At 35.0% G+C, this 27,972-nt stretch overlaps 1 protein-coding gene across 1 annotated transcript in view; it reads right to left on the bottom strand.

Annotated features, from left to right (window-relative positions):
- The window catches only part of Dhc64C (dynein heavy chain, cytoplasmic), a 164,518-nt gene extending 138,951 nt beyond the window's left edge, over positions 1 to 25,567 (bottom strand). The window contains exons 1-9 of the mRNA XM_089644258.1: positions 25,221 to 25,567; positions 19,901 to 20,156; positions 16,322 to 16,459; positions 15,116 to 15,233; positions 12,798 to 12,911; positions 7,880 to 8,052; positions 6,860 to 6,980; positions 5,408 to 5,529; positions 4,421 to 4,562 (exon numbers count right to left, since the gene is read on the bottom strand). Coding sequence (XP_089500384.1) covers positions 4,421 to 4,562; positions 5,408 to 5,529; positions 6,860 to 6,980; positions 7,880 to 8,052; positions 12,798 to 12,911; positions 15,116 to 15,233; positions 16,322 to 16,459; positions 19,901 to 20,156; positions 25,221 to 25,458 — 1,422 coding nt within the window. The 5' untranslated portion in view covers positions 25,459 to 25,567. The remainder of the gene's footprint in view (positions 1 to 4,420; positions 4,563 to 5,407; positions 5,530 to 6,859; positions 6,981 to 7,879; positions 8,053 to 12,797; positions 12,912 to 15,115; positions 15,234 to 16,321; positions 16,460 to 19,900; positions 20,157 to 25,220) is intronic.
- Positions 25,568 to 27,972: the final 2,405 nt, after the last annotated feature.

Here is a 27,972-nt window from a genome sequence, read left to right as displayed (position 1 = left end):
GTTGAGTTGGTTAAAAAAAAATTGGAAACACAAGTTACACGCCGTGAGAGAATTCAGCTTCTAACTCTCGCTCCAACTTCGTGGAGTAGAAAAAAGGTTGCTGAAGAATTCAGTGTTGGTGAATACTCAGTTCGTAAAGCACGAGAGCTACTAAATGAAAATGGTATCATTGCTTTACCTGATCCAAAAAAAGGAAAACCATTAGACCAAGGAACAGTTACTTTGGTTAAAAATTTCTACCAAAACGATGAATTTTCTCGTGTTATGCCAGGGAAAAAAGATAAAGTTAGCATAACCAAAAATGTTTATGAACAAAAAAGACTATTGCTTTGTAACCTGAATGAACTTTATGCTACCTTCAAGTTTGAATACCCTGCTTCAAAAATTGGGATTTCGAAATTTTGTTGGTTGCGTCCCAAATGGTGTGTGCCAGAAGGTTCTCCAGGCTCTCATTCTGTCTGCGTTTGTGCAATTCATCAAAATGTAGTGTTGCTTCTTAATGCTTGTGACAGTGAAGAAACGTACAACGATTTAATGGACTACTTAGTGTGCTCAAAGAACAATAGAGACTGTATGCTTCGACATTGCGATAAGTGTTCAACATCTAGTGAAAATCTTAAGAAACATTTGTTAGAAAAATTTGAAGAATGGGACCAAAAAGATGAAATTACATACAGTGCATGGGTAACTACTGATAGAACACAGCAGGTTTCAGTTACAGTTCCCTTTCATGAATATGTAGAACATCTTGTGAAGAGTCTTGTAAAACTTCTTCCTCATTCTTTTATAACAAAGTCTCAATCAAAATATCTCAAAGAGTCCCTAAAAGCACAGCTTCAGATAAATGAAGCTGTTGTGTTATTAGACTTCAGTGAAAACTTCTCCTACGTTATCCAGAATGAAGTCCAGGGTTACCACTGGACGCAAGACAGTTGTTCACTCCACCCAGTGGTAATTTACACTTGTGAAGAGCCTGGCAAAGATCTCACAGTGTCAAGCTTGTGTGTAATTTCAGATGACTTGGAACAGACATGATGTAAGTTTCGTTTACGAAACTCAAAAAATTGTTGCTCAATTTTTAAATCAAAAATTTCACCAAATTCAAAGTGTTCATTATTTTACTGATGGTTGCGCAGCGCAATATAAAAACTGCAAAAACTTTTTAAATCTGTGTCACCATCAAAAAGACTTCAACTTGAAAGCATGTTGGTCGTTTTTTGCTACGAGTCATGGGAAATCTCCCTGTGATGGAATAGGTGGAACAGTAAAACGTCTTCTAACTAGAGAAAGTTTGCAACTTGGCCCTGGCAACACTATCACAACTGTAGACAAAACTTTTAAGTTTTGTCAGTCGAGAGTAGAAAATATATATTTTTACTTGCTGAGTAAAGAAAGCTTATTCACTTGCAGGCAACAATTACAGCAGCGTTTTTCACAAGCTAAAACAATACCAGGCACTCGAGGTTTCCACTGCTTTGTTCCTCTGTCTGAAAATGAAGTTGGCACAAAAAGGATAAGTTCAGATTCAGATTATGCTTTGATTTTTAACTTCAGTGGGGAACGAAATCGCTCTGAGCAACTAAGTATGGTACAAATTTGTACAAACTCTTATGTAGCTTGCGTATATGACAACCATTGGTTTTTTGGACTTGTGGTTTCCAAAGATGAAGACGAGTGTGATGTATCAATCAAGTTTATGCATCCTTTTGGCCCAGCTCCATCCTTTTACTGGCCACATCAAAAAGAAGATATTTGTTTTGTTCCACTACAAAATATTTTTAATATCGTTGACCCTCCCACAGCAAAAGGTTCAGGAAGAGCTTACTACTTTCTTGAAAAAGATGTTCATCATGCTGATCAAAAGTTCAACCATCTTATGGGTCAGATCAAGAATAAAAGTAAAAAATGAACTTGAACATTTATTTGTAAACAATATTATTGTAATGTACTTTCATTTAACCTAATCCTACATTGCCTGTTTTATTTTTATTGTATTTGTTTTTTAAAGAGTTAACTTTGTATTGAAAAGAGTTAAAAAGTTGATCTTGTTATAAAATATTGCTATGGTGTATGCATTCAGGGTAAGGAATAAGGTACATTATTTTGTTGGTGCCTTAAGCTTACATTGCAAGCTTACCAGCATGTTGTAAAGGACCGAATAAGTTTGACTTTTTTTATTTGCAAATACTGTATCTAGATTTTAAAAAACTTGGAACAATTCTGTATGATAAAGATTTCTCATTTTAAAAACGTTTCTACACTGTGAAGCACACAAAATACCAGGAGTTTTATTTTTTTAGGTTGTACTATGTTTATTGTAGATAAGAATAAAAAAAAAATTACAAAAAGTTTGAAAAAAGTTTAAAATGGATTTTATTTATTGAAGCAAGTAAAATGCCATGAATTTTATTTTTGTATGTGATTCTATGCTATTTGTAGATATGAATAAAAAAAAAAATTACTTCATTAACACTGTACCTTCCCGAGATATTGCTTTTTTGTAAAGTACCTTTTCCGTCCCAAAAATTACTTAAAAAATTACTTTTGGTATTTTTTTAAAGTCAAGTAGATAAATGTAAAGGGTTTATTTATTTTTTTCTGCAATCAGCATAGTTTTCTTGATAATATTGAAAATTTTCATTGCATTTGCACTATAAATGACAAAGATACAATTTTTTTTCATTGAAGGTACAAGCTCTTCCGGAGTGCTCGGAATATGTAAAAACGCTTATTTTGCCCAAACTTCAACTGCCCATAAAAAAAAAACGAGTTGAGGTAGGAAGGTAAAATTTGGTATATTTTCTTATCTATATGGAAGGATTAAAAATTTAAAGTTTCATCAAAATCTGAGATGGTGGGTGACAAATCCAAAATTTTCTGGATGATTTGGTGCGGATTGACCCTTTAGTGGTTATGTGCGAAAGACTTCCCTGTGCAATATCTACATATTGGGTTGGTTGCTTATCGACTCCTGGAAAGTATCTGAGAGCAGTTGATTTCTGTCATGTTTTAGATTTTTTAAATCTATATAAGTGATGCGTTTGGGGCTCTTTACGTTTCTGCCAGCAGATGGAGGTTTTCTGAGCTATGCGCATGTTGCAATTCAAAATACATTTTGTAATATCAGATTTTTAAATCCTGGTAGAGTTTTTACAGTTATACCGACACGAACTGAGTGTTGTTTTGAACAAACCCTCTTTAGGAAATTTTAATATTTCGGTGTTTTAAAGTTGAAGAGAATGGTTTTGTAGTATTCTACCCTTGATTATAGGGAGAATTTAAATAATTGCTTCGGTTCATATCAGATTACGAGTAAGTTTATTATCGTGAGATATTTACAATGAATTTCTAACTGGAGTTATGTATGTTCTATAGGAGGCTCTGAGTTATTCTATGGCGGGAGGGAATTCGTACTGCGACGCTCACCTGTAGATCGGCTGGCATCGGCAGGTATTAGACGGCCGACATGTTGTCTTTGTCATGTGGTTTTACTACTGCCACCTATTCATCTTAAAACTAAATATCCTAACATAAATCTACACACCTAACGACATCTGTTGACGCAACTATCTTTCTTTAACATTCTCCTTACACATTCCCATCCCATTTTTACCTACAAGTACCTATCGTTATCTGGCTACACCCTTGTGTTTGTGTGACATTTTACAACAATAAAAGCGACTGTCAAACCAGTTTATTGATGGGGCCTGTTTGGTGAACATCTTTTTGTGATCAGTCCTGTTATTGATATCAACTCAGGGTAGAAGGCCTGTGCAGTGACCATATTCGATTCCCTCAGTGTCTTTAGTATCCAACCTGGATGTTATGAAAGCTTGTGTGTGAAATAAATCATCAACATCTTTGAAGAACATCAAAGGGGTAAGTCGGAATCCTTCCTTACTCCATGTTCACCACCTCCAACCACAGTTGTGTCAACTTCCAAGTTCACAATTAATTTTTACAGTCCACTCTTGATTCGCCTATTGCGATCACAACATCTGTCGAGCGGTATTAAAACTACGTATATTTACTGCACTTACTTACACTTAGCACCTACGGTAGACATCTGTATCTAATTGAGCCTGTAATTGGTTTGAAACCTCGCTACTTATTGATTTTCAGATTATACGCTGTACCTAAAAATGCTAACTAAATATTATTATCAATTTTAATCAATATGTATTTTTTCATATCGCCTACGACTGTACACGTTACAGTAACTAACTAACTAACTAACTAACCATCACGCCGTTTCCCCTCAGGGATAGACAGAGAAGACGTATCGCCAAACAACTCGGTCTTGGCACACACTCCTTCTCTCATAAACATTCATACATACTCTTCTATTATTCTCCACATTTCTCACAGGGATCTCATTTCTACAGCATTCATTAGAAAGAAAAAGATGAACGTAACATACCCTCAGCATGACGGTACGCAGCTGTTCGTGCTGCCGGCGGAATCGACGCATGTGTTCCATCCTTCCTTGCAGCTTCTTGTGAGAGGGAGACACGCGCCATACCATCTTGATGTGTTCATCCCTTTTCTTCTTCACTATGTCCCTGCAAGTTGAAATAAAGCAGTCGTTAATTAATTTATCTCGGTTGCTGAATTGAAATCGCATTTGGGCCCCACCCAGGCGTATTGTGTTCAATTCCTCGGCTGGCTCCGTCCTCCATCACAACACAAGCAACATTTTCCGCTTACTGTGGTGGTAGTACAAGATTTTCAAATTTTGTCAGGTTATTCGTAACTCGGGTTTGTTTGTCTTTATTAAAAAAAAAAAAAATCAATCATAGTAATTCCTTACTTCGCAAAGGATATAAATCTGTTAGAGAGAGTACAGAGACAAAATACCAAGAGCTCTGAAAGATCTACGATACGAAGATAGACTCAAGGAACTAAGATTACCAACTTTACAAGAAAGAAGAGAAAGGGGTGACTTGATGGAGACTTTTATCTGGACATTACAGTTGCCCTAGCATCCAACAAATCTTCAAATTACCAAAACGCCTTTTGCATCTAATCCTAGAAAACACTTCCTTGCAAATAGAGTAGTGGATGCTTGGAACAAACTCCCATAACATGTCATCCATGCAACAAATATAAATCAATTCAAAGCTCTATTGGATTCACATTTGGAGAGAAGAAAGGACTTAGTTCAAACTTAAAACAACTCAATTACTGGCAAACTTGTTGTCAAATCAGATATGAGCGCATCAGCAGAATGCTGCCTGCTCTGCACATCATAATAATAATAATAATAATTGAAATTTTGCATTTCATCTTTCTGTAAATTTTTCTATGTGTAAATTCTTCTTCTTATTCTAGGAGATGGTATAAAGTTGGTGATGGGAAATTGTACTGAACAGTGTATGGTTGGTAAAGTATTTGGAGGTTATGTTACCTGAGCAGTCCTTGCAGCTTCTCGAATTCGTCGTCCCAGCACGAGAACACCTCGAAGCACTGCCCCATGACGCGCTCAAAGTCCTCAAATGGGATGTGCATCAGCCGTCGGGTTCCCAACACCTACAAAGTACCACAAATTCATTTAACGGCCCCAATAAAATTATAAATTTGATTATATACTAATATTTTAAGACAAGGTTTTTATGCATAGCATAAAGGATAACAAATTATTATAATTAAAAATAAATATGATGTTTTCAAGTGAAAAAATTTAATTAGCAATGATTGTTGAATGAAAAATACTAAGGACGGGTTGTTTCGGAGAATTTGAACAATTCTTCAAATTTCAACGTTAATTTGCAACTCTGTGAAAGATATTTTCTAGTTCTGTTATTATTTCAGTTCTTTCAAGCAACTAGCCTATAATGATATAATATTTATTTATTTTTTCATGTTCTCCATGAAACGGTTATACACCAATATATCATGGAGAAGATTACAAATAAAAGGTTTACACAGGCAGTTTTACTATTTTGTCACATGCGTTATAAGATAGTTACTGAATTGTCTGTAGGTGACATTGAAAATGTCGATGGCTAATGCAGAATCGTTAAGCAGTTGAGTCGCTCTGTTTATTGGCGCGTTCTGATAGGCAGAAGTCCTCGCTTTCGAAGCATATAAGAGTGCATGGGATCTCCCTCGAGTATAATTGTTAGGGACATAAAAGTTAACCTCTTTCAACATAGGCGGATTGTGTATTGTACCAGAGATTAACTTAAAAAAGTGTTTGCCTAAAAATATTTTTCTGCAGGCTTCTAATGTATTGAAATCGAGCATTCCTGTTAAGAACAAGGATGGATACAGGAATGGATAGTATGTATATTCCTTCATATACAGGTAACGCATAAACCTTTTTTGTACTTTTTCTATTTCTAAGATATGGTTTTGTTCAGAAGGGGCCCAAATAATGGAGCTGTATTCCAGGATACTGCGGACAAGTGCTTCATATGTTCTCCGATATCTCATAATATCAGAACTTGAATAGGACTTTCACAGAACTCGCAAATGAACGATGAAATTTGATGAATTGTTCAAATTCTCCGAAACAACCGGTCCTAATACTAATTATTTGGCGGGGTTCAAAAGGCTGTGCGTTCAATTCCCGCAGGCGGCATTTTTTCAATTTGTGAATAATTGCTTATAATAATTTATTTTTTTCATAAACTCCACACAGAAAAGCAATTTTGCTGATGGCCTATATCATCTTTGAAGATGCAATGTGTAGGGTCGTTTTAGTGAAAGGAATGATTAGTACTGGGAAAGAAAAAGTTTGAAGGGTGCGTAGGAATCTCCGTGTCACACTTCTAGGAATTGTTCGTCCAGTGATAGCGTTAGGTGAGGCAGAAAATACATATTTTTGCAATAAATTAACTCGTAAAATTGTTTATACCTTCAACAGTTGTTGTCCCAGATCCCTGGAGATGGCCTCGACCAAACGTAATCCGCGCTGGATGGGATACTTGGTGGAGCGGATCTTACGCAGGTGGGAAAATATCTGCTGGACGGCCGACCTGAAATACGACAGAATTAAATGCAACATACATAAATATGTCATCATTACGACTAACTAAATAACATCATCAAATATGACATAGAAAAAGACAATGTAATTAAATGCGACATACGTAAATATGTCATAATTGCGACTAACTAAATGATGTAATTAAATACAACATAATTAAACATGACATAATTAAATACGACATAATTAAATATGACATAATTAAATACGACATAATTAAATATGACATAATTAAATACGACATAATTAAATACGACATAATTAAATATGACATAATTAAATACGACATAATTAAATATGACATAATTAAATATGAAATAATTAAATACGACATAATTAAATATGACATAATTAAATACGACATAATTAAATACGACATAATTAAATACGACATAATTAAATACAACATAATTAAATACGACATAATTAAATACGACATAATTAAATACGACATATTAAAATACGACTTAATTAAATATTATATAGAAAAAGACAACATAATAAAATACGACATTATTAAATATGATATAATTAAATACGACATAAATAAATGTGAAAAAAACACTTTTCAGAATGAAAATGTTAAAAAAATCGCGTTTCCCGGACAATTTTCATAATTAACAAAGTATTTCTAACTTTAACCAATAAAACTTTTAAATGTACATAATAATGAACCTGAGAAATAGTTAGAATGCAGCGAATTCTCTATATTTAAGGTTTCATATAGTTAATTTAGTCAGTATCTGTGTTTTCTCCTGAATAAAACTGCACAAGAGTCCCTACTGCTCCCAACCGTCTTGTCAATGGGACTAGGGCATCCTCGATCGGGATATATTGCGAGGCTGAAGGTAGTCACTCGGCAGGCCAAGGAAGGTGAGGAAGTATTACCTGATCCTGTCCAACTCCGTGGCGCTGAGGAGGTCATTGATGGGGAAGTCCTTCATGAGAGGGTTGTAGTCGGAGACCAACGCCAGGGCCTGCTTTAGACCCGTATCAGTGTCGAACGAGACGGTGGCGTGGAACCGCTTGCCGTATTTCAGGATTTCCAGGGTCAGGGCAACCTGGAGTCATAATAGCAATCGGTCAACACAGGAGAATTAAAATTTACACTATGAAACCAAAGGTTCCGACGGCAATTTGAAAAAAATTATGAATGTTCTTTTAACACATTTCAGCCGGGAAAGGTATTTCTCCCGTTCGGTCGATTGATGCTTAACGCCGGGAAGCGTAGTTCTACCTTTTGCGCCGGCCTCATTTCAATGGCAGAAAAGACGGAATTATTTAATGTTTTTACATGAATATTATATACCAATCTCTTTGTAAAGGTCCCAACTATATGTACATAATTATCAAATCGTAATGCAAGTCTTTTTTTATATTTATCTTCGCGCCTTTCGTTTACATCGGTATTTCAACTAAAGGATAGTATATTATTTGTTATTGTAATAATTGAATTCCTGGAATGAGGGTGTTTTTATGACCGTGAAACACGATTCAAATCTATATCTCTGTTTCGCCCCACTCAACTGCTATGTGCAAGCGAGTGAGAGATGTCGTGCGTATTTAAAGAAAGGAATTATGAGCAAATACCGATACGCGGACCGTAATAAACATATTACAAGGTTAACCTGTTGAATGCCCGGAAATTCCAAGCTTTTTTGAAAAAAACCGCGCGGAAATTACTCTCCTGCCTTTTGGTCAAACATCCGTTTAAAAACAAAGAAATTGTTTATTTTGCGATTGTTTTCTGTTTATCAGATTATGTATCTTATTATTCATATATATTACATGATAATATTGTTACAAGTTTTCCCAGAATAGCTAACTTTAACAAAAAAAAAGTGTAAAAATTTTCCCATTCGGCAAACAAATATAAAAAAAATATATTCATAAGAAAATTAACTGATTTTTTTATTTCTACACAAACCTGAATAGACACCCCTCGTGAAAAAAAATAATCCAAAGGTTTTTTCGAAGAAGTAATGCCATTGACACTTCTTTGAAAATGTAAAATATTTTCATTTATTCAAAAAAAAAATCAAACGTCAAGTGTCCACTTAAAAAATTTTTGTGTCGTATTTTATAAGTATATGATAACAATTCTTCCAGATTTCGGTAGTTTATACAACTGTTGTTACTAATAATATTATTTTGTACAAGAAACCTGTAAATAAATAATGCTAAAAATTTGACATTTCTTACAAAGTTAATTTTCATCACTTTTCTTGGGTGAAATATTATAAAAATTACATCAAAATAATGTAGATAAAACTATCTTTCTGATGATACCTCAAATCTATTATTTCCACAATCAATTTATATCAAAAATAATGAAAGAAGTAAGAGGTTACCTTATAAAAATTCGCGACGTTTCTGCATTGTTGTCAATTCGCCCGCTATAAATGGCCGCCGGCATCCGTGTACAGATGTGTTCGAAAGAACAGGGTGACAAAAAAATCATGACTCGAGGAATAAAAATAAAATTTGCTAATATTTTTTTATTAATATTTATTTATTTATTTAAATACGTTTTTTTTTAAATTCAGATACTGTGTAGTTCAAAATAAATAAGAAAAAAAAATCATCATATTTATTTCAGTTTTAGAACAGGTACATGAAACACGTTTTTTTAATCTTTGGTCGAGAGACTGCGAAAAAAATCATTTTTCACATACATAAATTTATTATTATAATATTCAAATTTTTAGACACTGTTTCTGTCCTCCTCAAAAGTGGAAGATACAATGAATGGAAACGAAAATTCAAACAATGCAAAAATGCACAATGCACTTGTTTCAGTAAACATTTTTATTCAAATAATGCACAAATACACCCATTCAATAAATATTTAAAACCATAAATAACAACAACCAGTACCAAATTACAATCACAGATAACAAAATCCAAGTAACAAATGATAACACACATTCAACAAATAACCAAAACCATAAACAACAACACATAAGAAGACGTCATATGGAGATGTAGCGACTGTCGGAGGGAATACGTCGGGTGATGGGCCAGGCTGTAGGACGGCATAATGCTCACGCTGACCCGTGAAGGTGGAGAAATCCTCGGACCAGGTGAAGGTCTGCTCCTCTGGATTCTCCTCCTCCCCCTCCTCCAAAGGCTCCAACTCATCCTCCATCCATAACATCCATTTCCACCATTGACGGAAGTTCTACATCACCGGCGAGGGATTCATCCTCGCTATCAGTGAATCCGTAGAACTCCGCAACGACGTGGTCGGTTTCCTATAGACAGAAAGAAAAGAAAAAAAATCAATACGCGTATAAATATTTTATACCTAAACAAAAAAAAAGTTTGTTAGGACTTTTTTGCACACCCTATATAACTGATTTAATTTTGTGATATTTATCACTATTTTTATAAATAAAAAATAATATTTCTAATAAAAATTATTCGAAATAAATATTTCTAATAAATAATGTATTTTTTAAGAACCCTGTACGTCCCATACAAAATTTGAATTTGTAAAAAACGTTGATATCTGCGCGCGCAGGCACGCGCACGCGCAAATGTCATTTCAAGATGGCCTCTCACACATACATATAAACAGTTCACGTGTATTTGTGCAGGTTTCCGATGTCTCGTATTTATTTAATTAAAAAATATTAACTAAATATTGACGAAACTAGGGCTTTTATACACAATCTCAATAGTTTTCTTAACATAATGATGTACAATCGTTATGAGATTGGGCAATATTTACGTGAATATCGATGGAGAAACGTCAAATTATTTCTCGGACAGTTTTTTAGCGCGGGGGACATTGAAATATTATTTTTTGTAAAATATTAACTAAATATGGACAAACCGAAGGCTGTGGTATGTGTTCTCAATTGATTTATCTGCAAAATGAGATACGAAACAAAGCAAATAACACAATATATGATCCAACATAGCTAGAAATAAAACGAACATTTTTATCACGAAAACATGGCTTATACTTTGATGTAATATTTTGTCGGTTATTTTGAGTTTTCGTATTTTAAATTTACCGAAACACATGCCGTGAACAATAAACTATGTATAAAAAAAACATTACTTACGTTTTATTGATCAATTACTTCGTTTTGGCACTTTAAAATAGAACCGCGATGCGACACCTGCGACAGTTATTTTTTGTTGAGTGGCATCCCATAGAAAATTTAAAATGTAGATGTCGAAGGAGCTACAAGTGTTTCCAGAATATGATGCTTAAAGAACGAGAATAGCCCAAGCGATTGAGACCTTGTTTTCCATACAAATTCTTTGTACATAAGGGTTAAAATCGCATATAATTTTTTTTTTTTTTTTTAAAGTTGTATGGGCCGCGCATATGCGGTCCCGGCATACGAGGTGTTAATTGAGTTGCATTTCAAATTATATTCAATTTTTGTTAAGTACTTTTATAGCTTGGGTATGATGAGTAACTACGCAGAAATTTTTTGATTATTTTTGAAGATAATGCGATTTTAAAAAAATTATTAGCGCGGTACCTTTGTTTTCGCCCGGAAACAGCGTAGTGCCAGTGCAAAAAATACCCGGCCGAAATGCGTTAATTGTGTTTACGATTCATTTATCTAATAAAAACTTGAGCTGACAATAATGTTTACAATACGTTTGTCGAAAGGTGAGCAATTTTCAAAACCTTTTAATTTTTGATTTCAAAATGTTAATATCACAAATATTATTTGTTTATCTCTAAATAGTTTAAAATAAATTCGCTATCGGCGTCTGTCTGTTTGTGCGCTTAGTTTTTCTAAACTACGCATTGGATTTCGATAGAGTTTTCACTATAATTTAGAGAATTTCTTCCGAAAGTTTTACATACAGGGTGTATCAGCACGTACCCGACAAACTTTAACCAGCTATTCCTTAGCACATTTGGAGTAAAAAATGTTATGGGCACTTTGCTGTCCGGTAACATTTGTTTTTAATAAATAATTTACTATTCATATTTTCACCACATGTCACCAATGTTTTATCCTTTGTCAAAGTTTGAAAACCCATCTGGCAATATTTTGTTCGAGTTTCGTTGAATAACGTACGTACGTACCTACGTTGGCGCGCTTTTACAATCACAACGAAATGGCACGGCACCATTTGTCTCATTTTTAACCATTATTATTTAGTGTGTACGAAAGAGCGAGGACACTTTTTGACACACTTGCTAATAACAGCTGTTGAATGCGAGAAACAACGCAAATGACAGTGATAGAGTGTTGATTTTTTATTTATTTTTTGTTTTTAATGGAAAAAAAATGTTACCAGACAGCAAAGCGCCCATAACATTTTTTACTCCAAATGTGCTGAGGAATAGCTGGTTAAAGTTTGTCGGGTACTTGCAGATACACCCTGTATATAATACATGCATATTATATTTATAGAAAGTCGATGTTTTATAATCATAATAAAAAATATATTTTCGGGCACTACATTGCTAAAGCTGGCTAAACCTTATGAGATGAATCAAAATAATGTACTACGGAATTGTATATTGTAAAAAGGCCTACAAAAAAGTCTGCGATGGAATATGACTATCTCTTAAGGATAACCCACACAGCAATGCCGGGTACAAGTCAGTTAGTTTTTAATAATACAATTTGAAAGTGTAATTTATCACGTTTCAAAAACCTTATTTAGTTTTTGGATGCAATCAGAAATATTCCATTTATTTGGATTTTATTGCAAAGTGGAAACTTCCCTTCTCACATGTAGAAATGTTGTTGTTTCCTATACATTGTGTATTTGGGAGGTATCTCTTGTGTTAAGAGAATAATATACATGCGATGTATCTTACCTCAACGCTCTCTCTTTTCTCCTGAATCCTGTGAAGGGCGCGCTCCAAGTTCAGCCAGAAGGATATCTCTTGAAGGGCGGTGCCGTTGGAAGGGTCTCGGTCCAATTTGGTGACCTGCAATATAACATAATACAACATTAACTATCCCGCAGCCAAGTGGGGGAGGAGGTAGTACCCAAAATTACTATCCTCTTTTTATTACATAGTTTATATACTTCACATATAATTTTAGTATTTTACGTATTTCTGTGCAAATACATAAGTTAACATTAATAATTGTGATTTGTATAGTTTAAAAGCCCATAAGACAGAAAGGTGCTTGGTTTGTTTGGCATTTGGTTTTGTTTGGCATCTTGGCCTGTCAAGAGTTAACTTGTGATTCAAACAGATCCTGTGTCCACTTTAAGGATGTTATGCCGAGGGTATTTTTCCTTTACAGGATGCTTTCCTTTACGTCTTTCATCAATCGTTTATAGGATATCAATCTTTTCTAAAATCAATCTTTTCTACACTACAATTATCAATAATTCTTAAAATCATCAATTGTTTCTACAATTTTAAATCTTTTCTGGAATCATCAATATTTTCTAGAATCATCAATCTTTTCTACAATCACCAATGTTTTCCATACTTCAGTCATCAATCTTTTTTAGAATCATCAATCTTTTCTACAATCACCAATGTTTTCCATACTTCAGTCATCAATCTTTTTTAGAATCATCAATCTTTTCTACAATCACCAATGTTTTCCATACTTCAGTCATCAATCTTTTTTAGAATCATCAATCTTTTCTACAATCACCAATGTTTTCCATACTTCAGTCATCAATCTTTTTTAGAATCATCAATCTTTTCTACAATCACCAATCTTTTCTACACTTCAATCATCATTTTTTTCTACAATCACCAATCTTTTCTACAATCACCAATCATTTCTACACTTCAATCATCAATCTTTTTTACAATCACCAATCTTTTCTACAATCACCAATCTTTTCTACATTTCAATCATCAATCTTTTTTACAATCACCAATCTTTTCTACAATCGCCAATCTTTTCTACACTTCAATCATCAGTCTTTTTTACAATCACCAATCTTTTCTACATTTCAATCATCAATCTTTTTTTACAATCGTCAATAAGAAATGTTACAAGACAATTATAAAATTACTGCTATAAAAAAAATAGGGCACATAACCAATAAAGATAATGTCAAGTCAACACAGGAACAAGGTATTGATGGAGTTAATACACTACTTCTGCCACATCAATATAAAATATTAAATACTATTAAGGTTTACACCAAAAATTAAAGGTACTGACTTGAGTTGACAAGTCTGGCTATTCTGGACATTGGTGAATGGTGTCCATAATTTGTGGAGTGTTGATTGAGGAAAAGCAAATCATTATTTCAGATTTTTAGAGTCTATAAGGTTTTTATGCATAGCACAAAGGATAACAAATTATTATAAGCATTAATTAGCCGCCTGAAATATCCATATAAATTGATAATATCTCCCGAGTAAAATAAATGTCGCTGACAGGGCATTTATTTTTCCCGTAGATGAAAGATGAGGTTGTTGTGATACAGCGTTTATTCCGAGTCAGTAGAATTGGGAGATGACTAGGAGCGATGAGGATGACACCAGGTGTAGACGGCGATGGTGTGGTCGAAGCGCGGGTCAGTGAGTCGACGCCGCGTGGAGTCTTCCGGGTACAGGTGCGATGGACCTGATAGGCAGATGAGCCAGGGCCAGGGCGCTGATGTGATCCCGCAGAGTCCATAATGATTTGTGATCCGTACAGAGACGGGGCGTAGATATGGTATGTCCGTGTAGTGCGGTGGATTGCTAATTCATGACTGACTGTCGAGTTCCTTCCCGCTGTCGCTTTTATAAGATGAAGAAGCTTCTCCAACATTTTGGTTGCTATGGCAGATATTGCCAAACAAACCTAGACAACGGCCAACGGCCAGAATGTTTCTATGACGGCGTGGTACCTCGCCGCTTGGTGTAGTGGCGTACCACTACACTTATAATAATTTGTTTCTATTCTAGTTCTTGAGTTCAACAACTCGTTTGTGTAATGATTTGCTGGCTTTTGTGCTTCCTCCCTCCTACATCTCTTCCAGACCCAGATTCACTCCTTCCTTTCGTCAAAAAAAACCCTCCACACAAAATCCCCAAATTCTTTCAGTGCAAAGTAAATCTTAAAATATAAAAATTAAATCTTCCCCTGAATTGACAGTTGAATTTCTCTCATTGTTGATAAAAAAAAAACTAGTACAATGGTAAAAGCAATAGTTGCGTGATTATACCTTCTGAATCTCCTTGATCCATCGGTTGACTCCGTTCTGCAGCTGGTTGAGGAAGCTCGAGTCCTCGGCCCTGTCTCCGAAGTCGGCCACCCTCGGCTTGCGGCTCTCATCGCCGCAGCTGGAACCACAAACGGGGGATTAATTTTGTCGTGGAAGTAGAGATGATTTTGCATGATTTAATTTTATTTTTTAACCCGTTGAACGTCAGAGTGGGAAAAAGTCAAAAATACCCCCCAACTGACGGGCGAGAATTTGCAAAACTGCACGAAAATTACTTTGATGAGTTTTGATCAAATTTCGGAATAAAAAATTGATTTATGTTTTTTTGTAATTGTTTTCTGTTTATCATGTGATGGCTTATTATTCATATATATTTCGTATTTATATTGTAAGATGTTATTCCCTATGATAGATAACTATATCTAAAAAAAAAAAAAAACTCCCATTTGGAAAACAAATTATACAATATATATTATAAAATATAGCGGGAGACTTCGGGTAGTTTTTAACCTTTCCTCATCTGTGGTGTGTATTTACTACACATTGCTTCTAATAACTTTAATAACTCTATAAATATAATAAATTCTGGGTTCATATTTTAGGTATTCCTCCGTTATACATTTATGCACTGAATTAAAAAATAATATATTACATAGTTTTCAAATTCAATTAAAAATCAGAGTTTTTTGTTAAAAATCGGGAACAAATACACCAATACAATCAACCGTGTGACACTGCTACGCGAAGAGTGTGCGAGGAAATGACACGCTATTGATGTCCCGCTTTAATTCGCTATGCGGGAACATGAGACATCCACACTTCTGCAGTTGTAGTTTTTGATTTAGAGTATTTAGACCATCGATACCTACGACCGCACAGCTGTGTTTGTGCCAGCCGCTAACCGCTCCGCTAGCCAGTTGGCCGCGAACCGTCGTTAGATGTGGACCCCTTGGACGTTTATTTAGCATCTGCCGATGGTTTTTTCATGTTTTCAGCAATTAAATTACAATTATTATCACTTTTGATATAAAATTTAATAAACATAATCGATTAGCTATGAATATTCATATTTTTCCCATATTAAATCGCTTATTTTGAGATGTGTATTGACTACACAGCACCGTAACGCGTGTATTTTTTTAGCACAGTAAGGGAAAGGTTAAATAAAATTTAGTAACATTAAAACAGCGTGTAACGAAGACTCACCGTTTGATGATGGCCGCGACGGTCTGGTGAACGGGCAGCGTGATCTCGGGGATGTCGATGTTCTGTTGCAGATGAAGTAGCCCCATTTCCAGCTCCGCCATCTTCTTCTCCACGCTCGGTGCCATTTTGTCTCCGTCCCTGCAATAAAACATCAATCAATAAAATATCATCATAACTATAAGTGACCAGCTCAGGTACGGGGGCTCCATCGAAGCCAGAGTAAAGTTGGCCTCTCAGAAGCTGGGCGTACTGTACAGGGCCCGCAGATACTTTAATAGTACACAACTGCTCACCCTGTACAAATCGCAAGTGCGCCCTACTGTCGAATTTGGCAGCCATCTCTGGTCTGGAGCCCCAAAATACCTGAAAAAAACCCTTGACTCTGTGCAGAAACGGGCGGTCCGTTTGATAGATTCCCCAATCTTAACAAACGGACTGCAATCTTTAGAGCACAGGCGTCAGGTAGGTATGCTGTCCTTGTTCTATCGGTATTACAATGGAAGATGCTCTGAGGAACTAGCGTCATTGATCCCTTCGGCACCGGTGCGTAGTCGGGATACACGCCAAACGCGCGCCCAACATTTGTACACAGTTGACACTTGTCACATGAGAACGGGTCGCTTCTACGATTCGTTCTTAAGTTCAACAGCTCGGCTGTGGAACGAACTGCCGGCCTCTGTGTTTCCTCCCTCCTACAACATGGGACTCTTCAAGACCCATGTTCACTCCTTCCTCTCCACAAAAAGACCCTCCACACAGCATCCCCAAAGATGACATAGGCCCTGAGGGAAATTATTTTCTTCAGGGCCTCCTGTGTGGAGTAAATATAAAAAAAAATCATATTATATTTACAATTAGTTTTCACTGCTTTTGATTTTTTAATGTTCCTCTTCTATAGAAGCTGGCGCTTGTGTCTAGAAGAGTGGTGAGTATCAAGATGAAGAATATTTAGTGTTTGTAATTATGAATATTAAAATTTATAATTAATTACAAAGATAGTTTCATCATTTTGGTATTTTTACATTGAACTTCTCTTTAATTGCTTTTAGTGGGTGTTTATCGTTTTCTATTGTTCTGATATTTTCGGGTAGGCTGTTGAAGTATTTTTCCCCTAGATACATGTAATGATGTTGAGCAAAAGTGGTGTTACATTTTTGTGTTGGAAATATATATTTTTGACGAGTACGACTTTCAGTTAAAAAGCTGTGATTTTGTTTTTCTTTTATTATTTGAATTATTATGTTTTTTTGGACAAGGTCATTAAATTTTAATACTTTAATTTAATTTTTTATTTTTTATTCTAGATAAAAGAAAATTACATTTTTCACATATTTAACTAGAAATAACATATATATTACACACCGATATTATTCACTTTCATTGTTTTGTTGATTGAGCATGAAACTGAACAATTTTTTTTTAAATATACCTATACTTTTTTCATTTTTAATTTCGTCTGGGAGGCAGTTATATATGTTGCTTCCCTCGTAACCAATGGATTGCTTGCCATAATGAGTATGTATCGTGTTTAAATGTATTTTATCGTGTTGCCGTGTAAAGTGTGTGTGTACTTGGGACGTTTTAATGAGTTCTGTATTTGTATGTATGAGTTTATTATTTATTTTGTAAATGAGGAGACATTCATATAACTTTCTTAATTTTAATAGCTTTGTTTCTATATATAATTTTTTTGTTGATGTTCTAGGTTTGAAGTGAAATAGTTTTTTGATTACTTTGTTTTGTGTTACCTGTAGTTCGTTTATATATGTTTCACACGTATTTCCCCAGATTTCAACCAAGTAGTTTAAATGTGAGTGTACGAGGCTATAATATAGACCTTTTTTAATTTTATTTGGTAACAGATATGATATCCGGCTGAATACGCTAATTAAGGGGGTGATTTTATCTTTAATATCTTGAATATGCTGTTTAAAAGTTAGGTGTTTATCAATGCACAGTCCAAGATATTTCTCCTGTATTTAAATTTATACTTTAAATTCTTCAAAAATTAGGTTGGATAATCTCTTAGTTTTTTCAATATTATTTTTATAATTAAACGTTGTACAATTTCAACAGGGAGTAGATTTGTTTTGTATGCAGCTGATTACAGCGTATTGGAGATTTGACTGATGTTAGAATTTCCAATGAGAAAAAATTTCGAATTTTCAAAAATATATAAATTAATTTTCTTATTTTGTTAACGGTTTAATTGATTTGATCTTTCCAGCTTAGGTTTTTGTTTATTATTATTCCTAAGTATTTAATTTTATTTGAAATTTTCAATGTGGAACAGTTAATTGTACAATTTTTTTTATTATGTTAGATCTGGAGAGTTACTTTCTAACGATCCCCTTTAACAAGAGTGTGTAGCATGTTATAGGAGGGAGGGAGCACAGAGGGCGGCAAGCGCCTGTTTTTTTCAATGTTCCGTGTTGTCAAAGACCTGTTATGTTTCCGGTTATGTCAGTGTTCTGTTTTTTCAATGTTCTGTTTTGTCAATATACTATGCTGCCAATGTCCCTGTATTATTAACGTTAAATTGTGTCAATGACCTGTTTTGTCAATGACCTGTTTTGTCAATGTCTTATTTTGTCAATGTTTTATTTTGTCAATGTCCTGTAATAGCAATGTTATATTGTGTCAATGACCTGTTTTGTCAATGACCCGTTTTGTCATTGACAAAATATTAGCAATGTTATATTTTGTCAATGTCCTGTTTTGTCAATGACCTGTTTTGTCAATGTCTTATTTTGTCAATGTTTTATTTTGTCAATGTCCTGTATTAGCAATGTTATATTGTGTCAATGACCTGTTTTGTCAATGACCCGTTTTGTCATTGACAAAATATTAGCAATGTTATATTTTGTCAATGTCCTGTTTTGTCAATGACCTGTTTTGTCAATGTCCTGTAATAGCAATGTTATATTGTGTCAATGACCTGTTTTGTCAATGACCCGTTTTGTCATTGACAAAATATTAGCAATGTTATATTTTGTCAATGTCCTGTTTTGTCAATGACCTGTTTTGTCAATGTCTTATTTTGTCAATGTTTTATTTTGTCAATGTCCTGTATTAGCAATGTTATATTGTGTCAATGACCTGTTTTGTCAATGACCCGTTTTGTCATTGACAAAATATTAGCAATGTTATATTTTGTCAATGACCTGTTTTGTCAATGTCTTATTTTGTCAATGTTCTATTTTGTCAATGTCCTGTATTAGCAACGTTATATTTTTTCAATGACCTGTTTTCAAATGTCCTATTTTGTCAATGTACTATTTTGTCAAAGTTCTGTTTTGTCAATGACCTGTAGTTATATATTAACTAGATATAAGTATTATATGTAATTCACTAGTTTTAAGTCAGTAGTTCTAGTATTAATTATTTAATAAAAATATTTGTACAGCGCACTTGAGGTGATTTTTCACAAAAACAGCGCTATATAAATTAGCCAAATATTATTATTATTATTACTATCAATGTTCTGTTTTGTCAATGTCCTGTTTTACCAATGTTCTATTTTGTTAATGTTTTATTTTATCAATGTTCTGTTCTGTCAAGTAGTCGAAGAAACCTTACCTGTCGGCCCGGCCGCTCTCCTTGACGTAGCTCTTGAAGAATGGGGCCATGGCCTTTGAGACCAGCGCGTGCAGCGTCTCGTAAGGCGAGCCGTCTCCGAAGGCCAGGAGTCGCAGCTGCGAGTGGATGGGCTTGTCGGCCTCGATGGCCGCGCCGCGCTTCACGCACGCCAGAGCCGCCATGCGCGCCGACAGGAAGTGCACCTCGTTGGACACGTGGTACAACGGAGCTCCGCCTTCTTCCTCCGTCTCTTCTTCTGTGGAAAGACAGAATAAGATTTTTAAAAAACAGTTAAATTGTGGGAGAAAGATTGGATGGGTGACTTTTATCAAACTTAATAACACAACGAGTGTGTACTTTGTTACATTACAAAACTCTATGGTAATAAAATACTCTAAATATTGTAAAGTTGTGATGCTCCGTTCTGCTGGCGCCACTGCGCCCGCCAACGCATCCAGGTAACACGGCCCGTACCCCGCGCTACTACAGACGAGAAACTACCATCTTACAGACCTCACGCGTCTTTGCGTTCACCTCGCTCGTCTCGCGCATTTTAGACCGCGTGGCCTACATAGTGTTGAACTCCGTTCCAAATGGAATAGAGACGTGCCCGGTTTGCTGAAGGTTGTGACAGTATCCCGCCGCGGGTCAGGTCAGACCACGCGAGTGAGGTGATACACGAAACCTGTAGACATGTGAATCATCCTAGGGATATAAATCTGTTAGAGAGAGTACAGAGACAAAATACCAAGAGCTCTGAAAGATCTACGATACGAAGATAGACTCAAGGAACTAAGATTACCAACCTTACAAGAAAGGGGTGACTTGATCGAGACTTTCATCTGGACATTACAGTTGCCCTAGCACCCAAGAAATCTTCAAATTACCAAAATGCCTTTTGCATCTAATCCTAGAAAACACTTCCTTGCAAATAGAGTAGTGAATGCTTGGAACAAACTCCCACAACATGTCATCCATGCAACAAATATAAATCAATTCAAAGCTCTATTGGATTCACATTTGGAGAGAAGAAAGGACTTAGTTCAAACTTAAAACAACTCAATTACTGGCAAACTTGTTGCGAAATCAGATATGAGCGAATCAGCAGAATGCTGCCTGCTCTGCACATAATAATAATAATAATAAATAAAATCCTAACGTAACGTTTGCTAACCAAAGAGAGAGATTATATTTTAACTGTGAGCCAGTAATCATGTGCTGTGCTCTTGTATTATTAAAACTGTGTGTTACGAATATGTATGCCAGTTGATCCATCAGACACTGACGACGGAGGATTCCCAGGGGCTCGCCCCACCAAAGGTGTGTCAGAGAGGCTTGTCTTAAGCAGAGGCGGTTCCTTGGTACGTGCATTTGTTCATTGCACTGCTTGTCTACAGTCTCCACATAACAAATTACAACGACATCTGTGCCCCAGTGATCGATGTAAGAAATTCGTAATTCCCGTCAGGTCATTATTTGAGCTATCTTCTAGTAAAAAAATCCCTCGCAAGAGCAAGCGGTCGTGCATACCTCGATATGCACAGATCCAACTTTTACCATACTACTAAAACAGCATCGGACGGTATCGAGACAGCCCGAAGTAACCGAAACGGTGACATGAGCGAGACAGATTACACTCTTAATGTCAAATTACGTGTTAGAGCTGTGCAGATACATAACCCATTCCGTGCATTATCGAAACGCTTTGACGGCGAGTGAACTTTGCATCACTTTGATCATGTGTAATCCAATGCGTCTGGAATGGATTCGCTTAGAAAAACCAATGTTCAATGTTAACGCAACAACATTAACACATTGGAAATCGAGCTGGGTGAATTCAAACGGTTTCGCTATATTTTCAACGATGAATTGCGTGTCCTTTATTTTCGAGATAATTTTGTATTATTTAATCAGTTATTTTACAAATATAACTTAGAAGATAGAATGAATTGCAGTAGGTGTTCCCATTCATTAATTTGCTCCACCTTTAATAATTACCACAAATTACAGACTAGGTACATTTTAAAAGTGAAATGCACTGCTGGTAATTACAGTCACGGGCCGCGTCTGGCCTCAAGTGGCCGACAGTATAACCTCTCAAATTTAAATTTATTATAAGAAACAATTATTTACTTGCACAAAATAGGTTATTAGATTTGGGTTAATAAAGGCGATGCACTGCGTCGTGTAATATTTTAAATCGAGCCGCTATCAATAACACCCCTTACGTATATGACGATAAGGTTTAAATTCCCGCTTAACACCATCCTTTGTGGCCTTAAAAGTGCCATTTATTTTATTTTGTGGATGTTAAGGCATAAATAATTAATTTTTTCCGATCATTTTATAAATAACTTAATTTGCTACATTATACAATAAATTCATAACCGAAAATGGGTTCGTAAGTAGGAGATTTTGAACTTGAGAGCAGTTTTCATAGGCCTTATACATTATTTTTTTCTGGGCTTATAAAAAGACTTGTCATAAAAAATACTCGATTATTTCAAAGGCCAAGATGTATTCTACTAGCAGTATTTAATTAAAGCATCTGAAACATTTCTAGGCGACCAAATTTTCAAACCAAAAACACATGATTTTGCATTACTACGTAGTGCATCGCCTTAAGAAATTTGTTTGGATTGAAAGGAAGGCAAAGTTGTTAAAAAAAAAACTATTTAATTGGGGGAGATGTAAAACATGTGCAAAATAGGTGTTTAGGTTGTTTGTTTGGGTTATTTTAATAATTTATGCATATGTATTTCCTAACCTCCAAACATAACTTTGATTGAGGAATTTGAATGCGTTTTTTACCATCTCTCCTGACGTAAATAGTTGTTTGTTGCAGTAATCAAGTTGAAATCAAGTATAACTTCCGTAATAAACTGTACCTAACTTCCATACTTAATTCGGACGACAATAAGATTCTAAAAATAATAAAAAATCACGATGACTACCTTCTTTTCCAATCGAATATCGACTCTTTCAATGATTGGTGTAAAATTAATTGTTTGAAACTAAATGTCGATAAATGCAAAATTATGTCCTTCTATAGATCAAAAAAACCGATTTTCTTCCAATACAAACTTAATAATATTTGCTTAACAACTGTTACATCTATTAAAGACCTTGGTGTCTCTCTTGATAGCAAGCTTTCTTTTCGGGATCACATAACTGCAATCGTTAATAAATCGCTCAAACTACTTGGTTTCATCACTAGAATCACTTCGGACTTCAAAAACGTAAATACCCTTAGAACTCTTTACTGCTCCTTGGTTCGTCCCCATCTTGAATATGCTTGTGTTATTTGGTCTCCTTTTTATGCTGTCCACATTCGACGCATTGAATCTGTTCAACATCGGTTCTTAAGAGGGATTGCTAGGAGGTTAGGATTAGAAAAAGGCAAATACTCATATGATGAAATTGAACTAACTCTAAACCTCTCTCCTTTGGAAGTCCGTCGGGAAAGAAATGACCTCATTTGCTTCTTCAAAATTATAAATGGTATTATTGATTCACCTACTCTACTGCAACTCATTCCCTTCAATATCCCCTCGCAAAGACTCAGAAATAATGAACTGCTCTTCCTCAACCATCATTCGACAAATTATGGATATTATTCACCATTGTCCAGAATGTGTAGACTGGTCAACTCAAGTCAAAACCTTAACTTTTTTGGGATAAGTCTGAATGATTTTTGCCGGTCGCTAAACAAGTGACGGAATATTATAAGTGTCTTGTGGTCCTGACCCACGGCGTAGTCTTGACTTGATTCGACTTGTCACTTTATTTTCTTATATTATATCTACCTTATATCTTTGCTTTCATGTACCTTTGTCTACTCCTGTATTTTTCATTTTACTGTATTCGTGTTATTATTTTGTGATTTGGACGATGTCCGTCAATAAAAGTACAGCGGTTAGGTAAATATTTACCTAAATTTTTGATTATATAAATTACACTTAATTAGTACAAAGAAACAATTATTTACGTCGGGAGAGATGGTAAAAGATGCATTATAATTCCATTTTTATTTAAAACTAGCTGCATATAGAGAAACAGATGGCGCTGTTTAAAAAACAAACATCTTTTTACCAGTCACAGGTGACATCTATATAGGAATATAAAAACAATTCACAGATAAGTACAAGTTTAACCTTTCCTTATCTGTGGTGTGTATTTACTACACATTGCTTCTAATAACTTTAATAACTCTATAAATATAATAAATTCTGGGTTCAGAATTTAGGTATTCCTCCGTTATACATTTATGCACTGAATTAAAAAACAATATTTTACATAGTTTTCAAATTCAATTAAAAATCAGAGATTTTTGTTAAAAATCGGAAACAAATACACCAATACAATCAACCGTGTGACAATGCTACGCGAAGAGTGTGCGAGGAAATGACACGCTATTGATGTCCCGCTTTAGTTCGCTATGCGGGAACATGAGAAATCCACACGTCTGCAGTTGTATTTTGATTTAGACCATCGATAACTATGACCGCACAGCTGTGTGTGTGCCAGCCGCCAGCGGCACGCCAGTCGAACGCGGACTGTCGTTAGATGTGGACCCCTCGCACGTTTTTTTAGCATCTGCCGATGGTTTTTTCATGTTTTCAGCAATTAAATTACAATTATTATAACTTTTGATATAAAATATAATAAACATAAGCAATTAGCTATGAATTTTCATATTTTTTCGACATTAAATCGCTTATTTTGAGATGTGTATTGACTACACAGCACTGGAACGGGTGGATTTTTGTAGCACAGTAAAGGAAAGGTTAATGCGTTAAGTCACAGGTGACATGTATATAATATAGGAATATAAAAACACACACTTATTCGAAAGCAACGTTGTGTCAAAATTTTTAAGATTTTGAACAAATTAACATTTTTATTTATACAGATAGATAGATTTACCTTACACAATGAATGATTCCTTTGCCATAATTTTAGAATTTTTCTATTTAGTGACACTTTCGAAAGATTCGTTTCAATATAAATACGAATATTACTTAATTAACCAAATTAAGAACCTATTTTGTGCATTTACATAGTTGTTTCTTGTAGTAATTGATGAAACACGGTGTAATTTTCATAAGCTGTTACTAAAAGTGCTGCAGTTACGGACATAACAGCAAAATTTTAACAAAAGAAAATACATAATGTAGTGTGGCGATGTTTTGCATGCTGGCATTACACGATTGATTGAAGACCTCAAGTATTCTCTACTATCAAAAGTTAGGATGGGTTAGAAATGAGATTAGACAATATGACTTGCCGGCATTTTGCGTTATATTAAAATGTCGCTTACCTTTAGTGGAAGACCGCTGGATGTAAAGGGTGGCCACCTGCGGGTCCTGAATGAACTTCCTGATGCAGTCCTGATTGTTCTTATCCTGCAGGGCGGCATCCAGGCCAGGGGGAACGGCGTCATCCTCAGGCAGAAGGACCGTCGCGGCTCGCCTTAAATACTTGCATAAGTCATCTAGATCCACCACGGCGGCCGCTTCTGCTTCCGCCACCTCGATGGGGTCCAAAGAGTCGCCCATCACTCCAAATTATATCCAAACTATTGATATTAGATGAGAATTTGATAGTAATTTGCGCAAATTTTCGATCTAACGGCGTTCTGATGGATATTGTAAACGTCAATGAGGATGAGTAATATTTGAGTGTTGCTAGTTGCTATTTAGTGTGGCCATTGTAAAAACTTTCCACCAACTTTTTAATAATAATAATTGGATGACTTGTATAGCGCCGTTTTTGTGCAAAATCACCTCAAGGGCGCTGTAAAAATTTATAATACATTTCTACTGTGATCTATGTTATTACTAACTATTTATGGAGACAATATACATTACAATACTTACCTGGTAGGTAGGGTTGCCATACGTCCTTTATTTTAAAGTACGTCCTCTATTTCAGACCCAAAAATTGATCTTGTCCTCTAATTTAAAATCTTCAATAGAGGACAATACTTTGTCGTTTAATTTGGAAAAAATAAATGAATCGGCGTGATTTTGCGCGATGTGATTTCACAGAAAATAGTAATTTCCATTGTTTGCAGCCGCTGACACTGACGAAAGAAATTAAGTTCCAGGATTTGTGCATCATGGTATCAAAACTACAGATACCTAATATTAACATTGATGCATTGTATGGAGAGTTCTGTATATTAAAGCCTCTCCTGACGAAAATTATAGACGATAAGAAGTGTGAAAATGTTCTTGAAATTTGGATTCAGATTCTCAAATCTACGGATGAAAACAAGAATCTGCTAAAAATAATACAATACGTATTTTTCATCCCCGTTTCTAATGCCTAAGCCGGATGGATTTTTTACTTCTGTACGAATACGTGGACCAAAAATCGAAATAAGTTAAATACTGATACTGTTAAAGCAGAACTACAAATAAAGTCGAACTTCAACATGAAATGCAAACAATTTTATAATTTCATTATAGAAAACGAAGAAGCTCTTAGAGCAGCCAAAAGTAATACCAAGTATTAACTTTATTTATTACTTTAAATGCAAAATGACTGATTAAGGTCGTACTACTTACTTGGCTTCGATTAACATTGTGTATTAACATTGTTTTTTTATTAATAAATGTAAGTACTGATACCATAACAGCATTTTATTAAAAACATGTTCATGTCCTTTATTTTCATCATTATGTCCTTAATGTAATCGCATCAAATCCTCTAAATCATAAAACGGGAGCTGGCAACCCTATTGGTAGGTCACTTGAGATTAACACTTAATTAACATTATCTAATTGTTTATTAGAGAAATTTAGATACAGGATTTAGGACATAATTGGATATAATTGGACTTTCTCTCAGGAATGGTTTATTTAATTTAAGGGTATGACAGCTTAAAAAGATTAGTTTTTAGTTTTGACCTAAATTCTGTTGGACTTGTTATGGATCTTAGTTCGGCCCAGATGCTCCGAAAGCGCGATCACCAAACTTAGTATTTGGCTTGCGCTTATTCTATCAGTCTGCTTACAGCTGATGATGTTGCTGATCTTTACTTTAAATTTTGGATTTTGGGATTTGCCATTTCGTTAATAAGATCGGCAAGGGTCGCGATCAATTCTACTTGCTTTAATTTTTATGTGTTTTATAAACTGGTCCCCTGTTTTAAAATCAAATTTTTTCGCCGCCATTTTGATTTAACCAACGGAAATCCCAGCATAACTTAGTTTTTTCAAATACTTCGTTTCCAATACAAATTTCGGCGATAGTAGCTAACAATTACTTAAGTAAAACATTAAATTTCCTACAACTTTTTATTACAGTTTTTTACTTTCTCTAATAGTACATAGAGTATATTATATAAAGGGATAAAATACTATAACGCGCCGCCGGAAAACCTTAAGTCTGCCCCAATTGAAAAGTTCAAAATGTTGTGTAGGAGCCACATCAAGCAAGAAAAAAAACATAGTATATTTTTAAGTAACAATTTAATTAGTCATTTGTAAACTTAAATGTACAAATTACTAAAATAAAATCAATAAATAAAATAGTCCAGATACAAAATTGTAAAAGGGTGTATATAAGTTTGTAAAAGCAAAGCAAATTCCTCACAAGCTTTGGTTTTTTGTGAATATTTCGTTTCCAGGGCAATTTTGTAGATTATTAAAGACAATTTTTTTCGTTTAATAAAACATGTATTATGCTGAGTGTTTTTTAAATCTCTATTAGATACGCAGGCGCAATTGGAGCAATCCTCTCCGGGCGCCGAACTATCAAGGCGCCACGCTCATAATACCTAACATAACACCCTTGAGATTATTTTTCACAAAAAACGCGCTGCACAAATTTACAAATCATCCTAATATTATTAATTACAGTGAACACCTACCTAGGCGCTTACTGGATTTGACAGGGGTCGTCAAAATTGTATACTTGCCAGCGTAGGGCCGGCCCTATTTATTTTGTTCGAGTTTCAAACACTTTTTGGGGAGAAAAAGCTAAATTTGCGTTTTTTTTTTATTGAATAAATAGTTAATACATATCAACAAACAAGTCCTGCCAAGCCAATTGAATTGGCTTGT

Source organism: Hesperophylax consimilis, chromosome 20 (assembly GCF_061612785.1).
Source record: "Hesperophylax consimilis isolate HC1 chromosome 20, BYU_Hcon_1.0, whole genome shotgun sequence".
NCBI lineage: Eukaryota > Metazoa > Arthropoda > Insecta > Trichoptera > Limnephilidae > Hesperophylax > Hesperophylax consimilis.
Note: the sequence above shows the minus strand (reverse complement) of the source record. Positions and strands in the feature narration are given on the sequence as shown.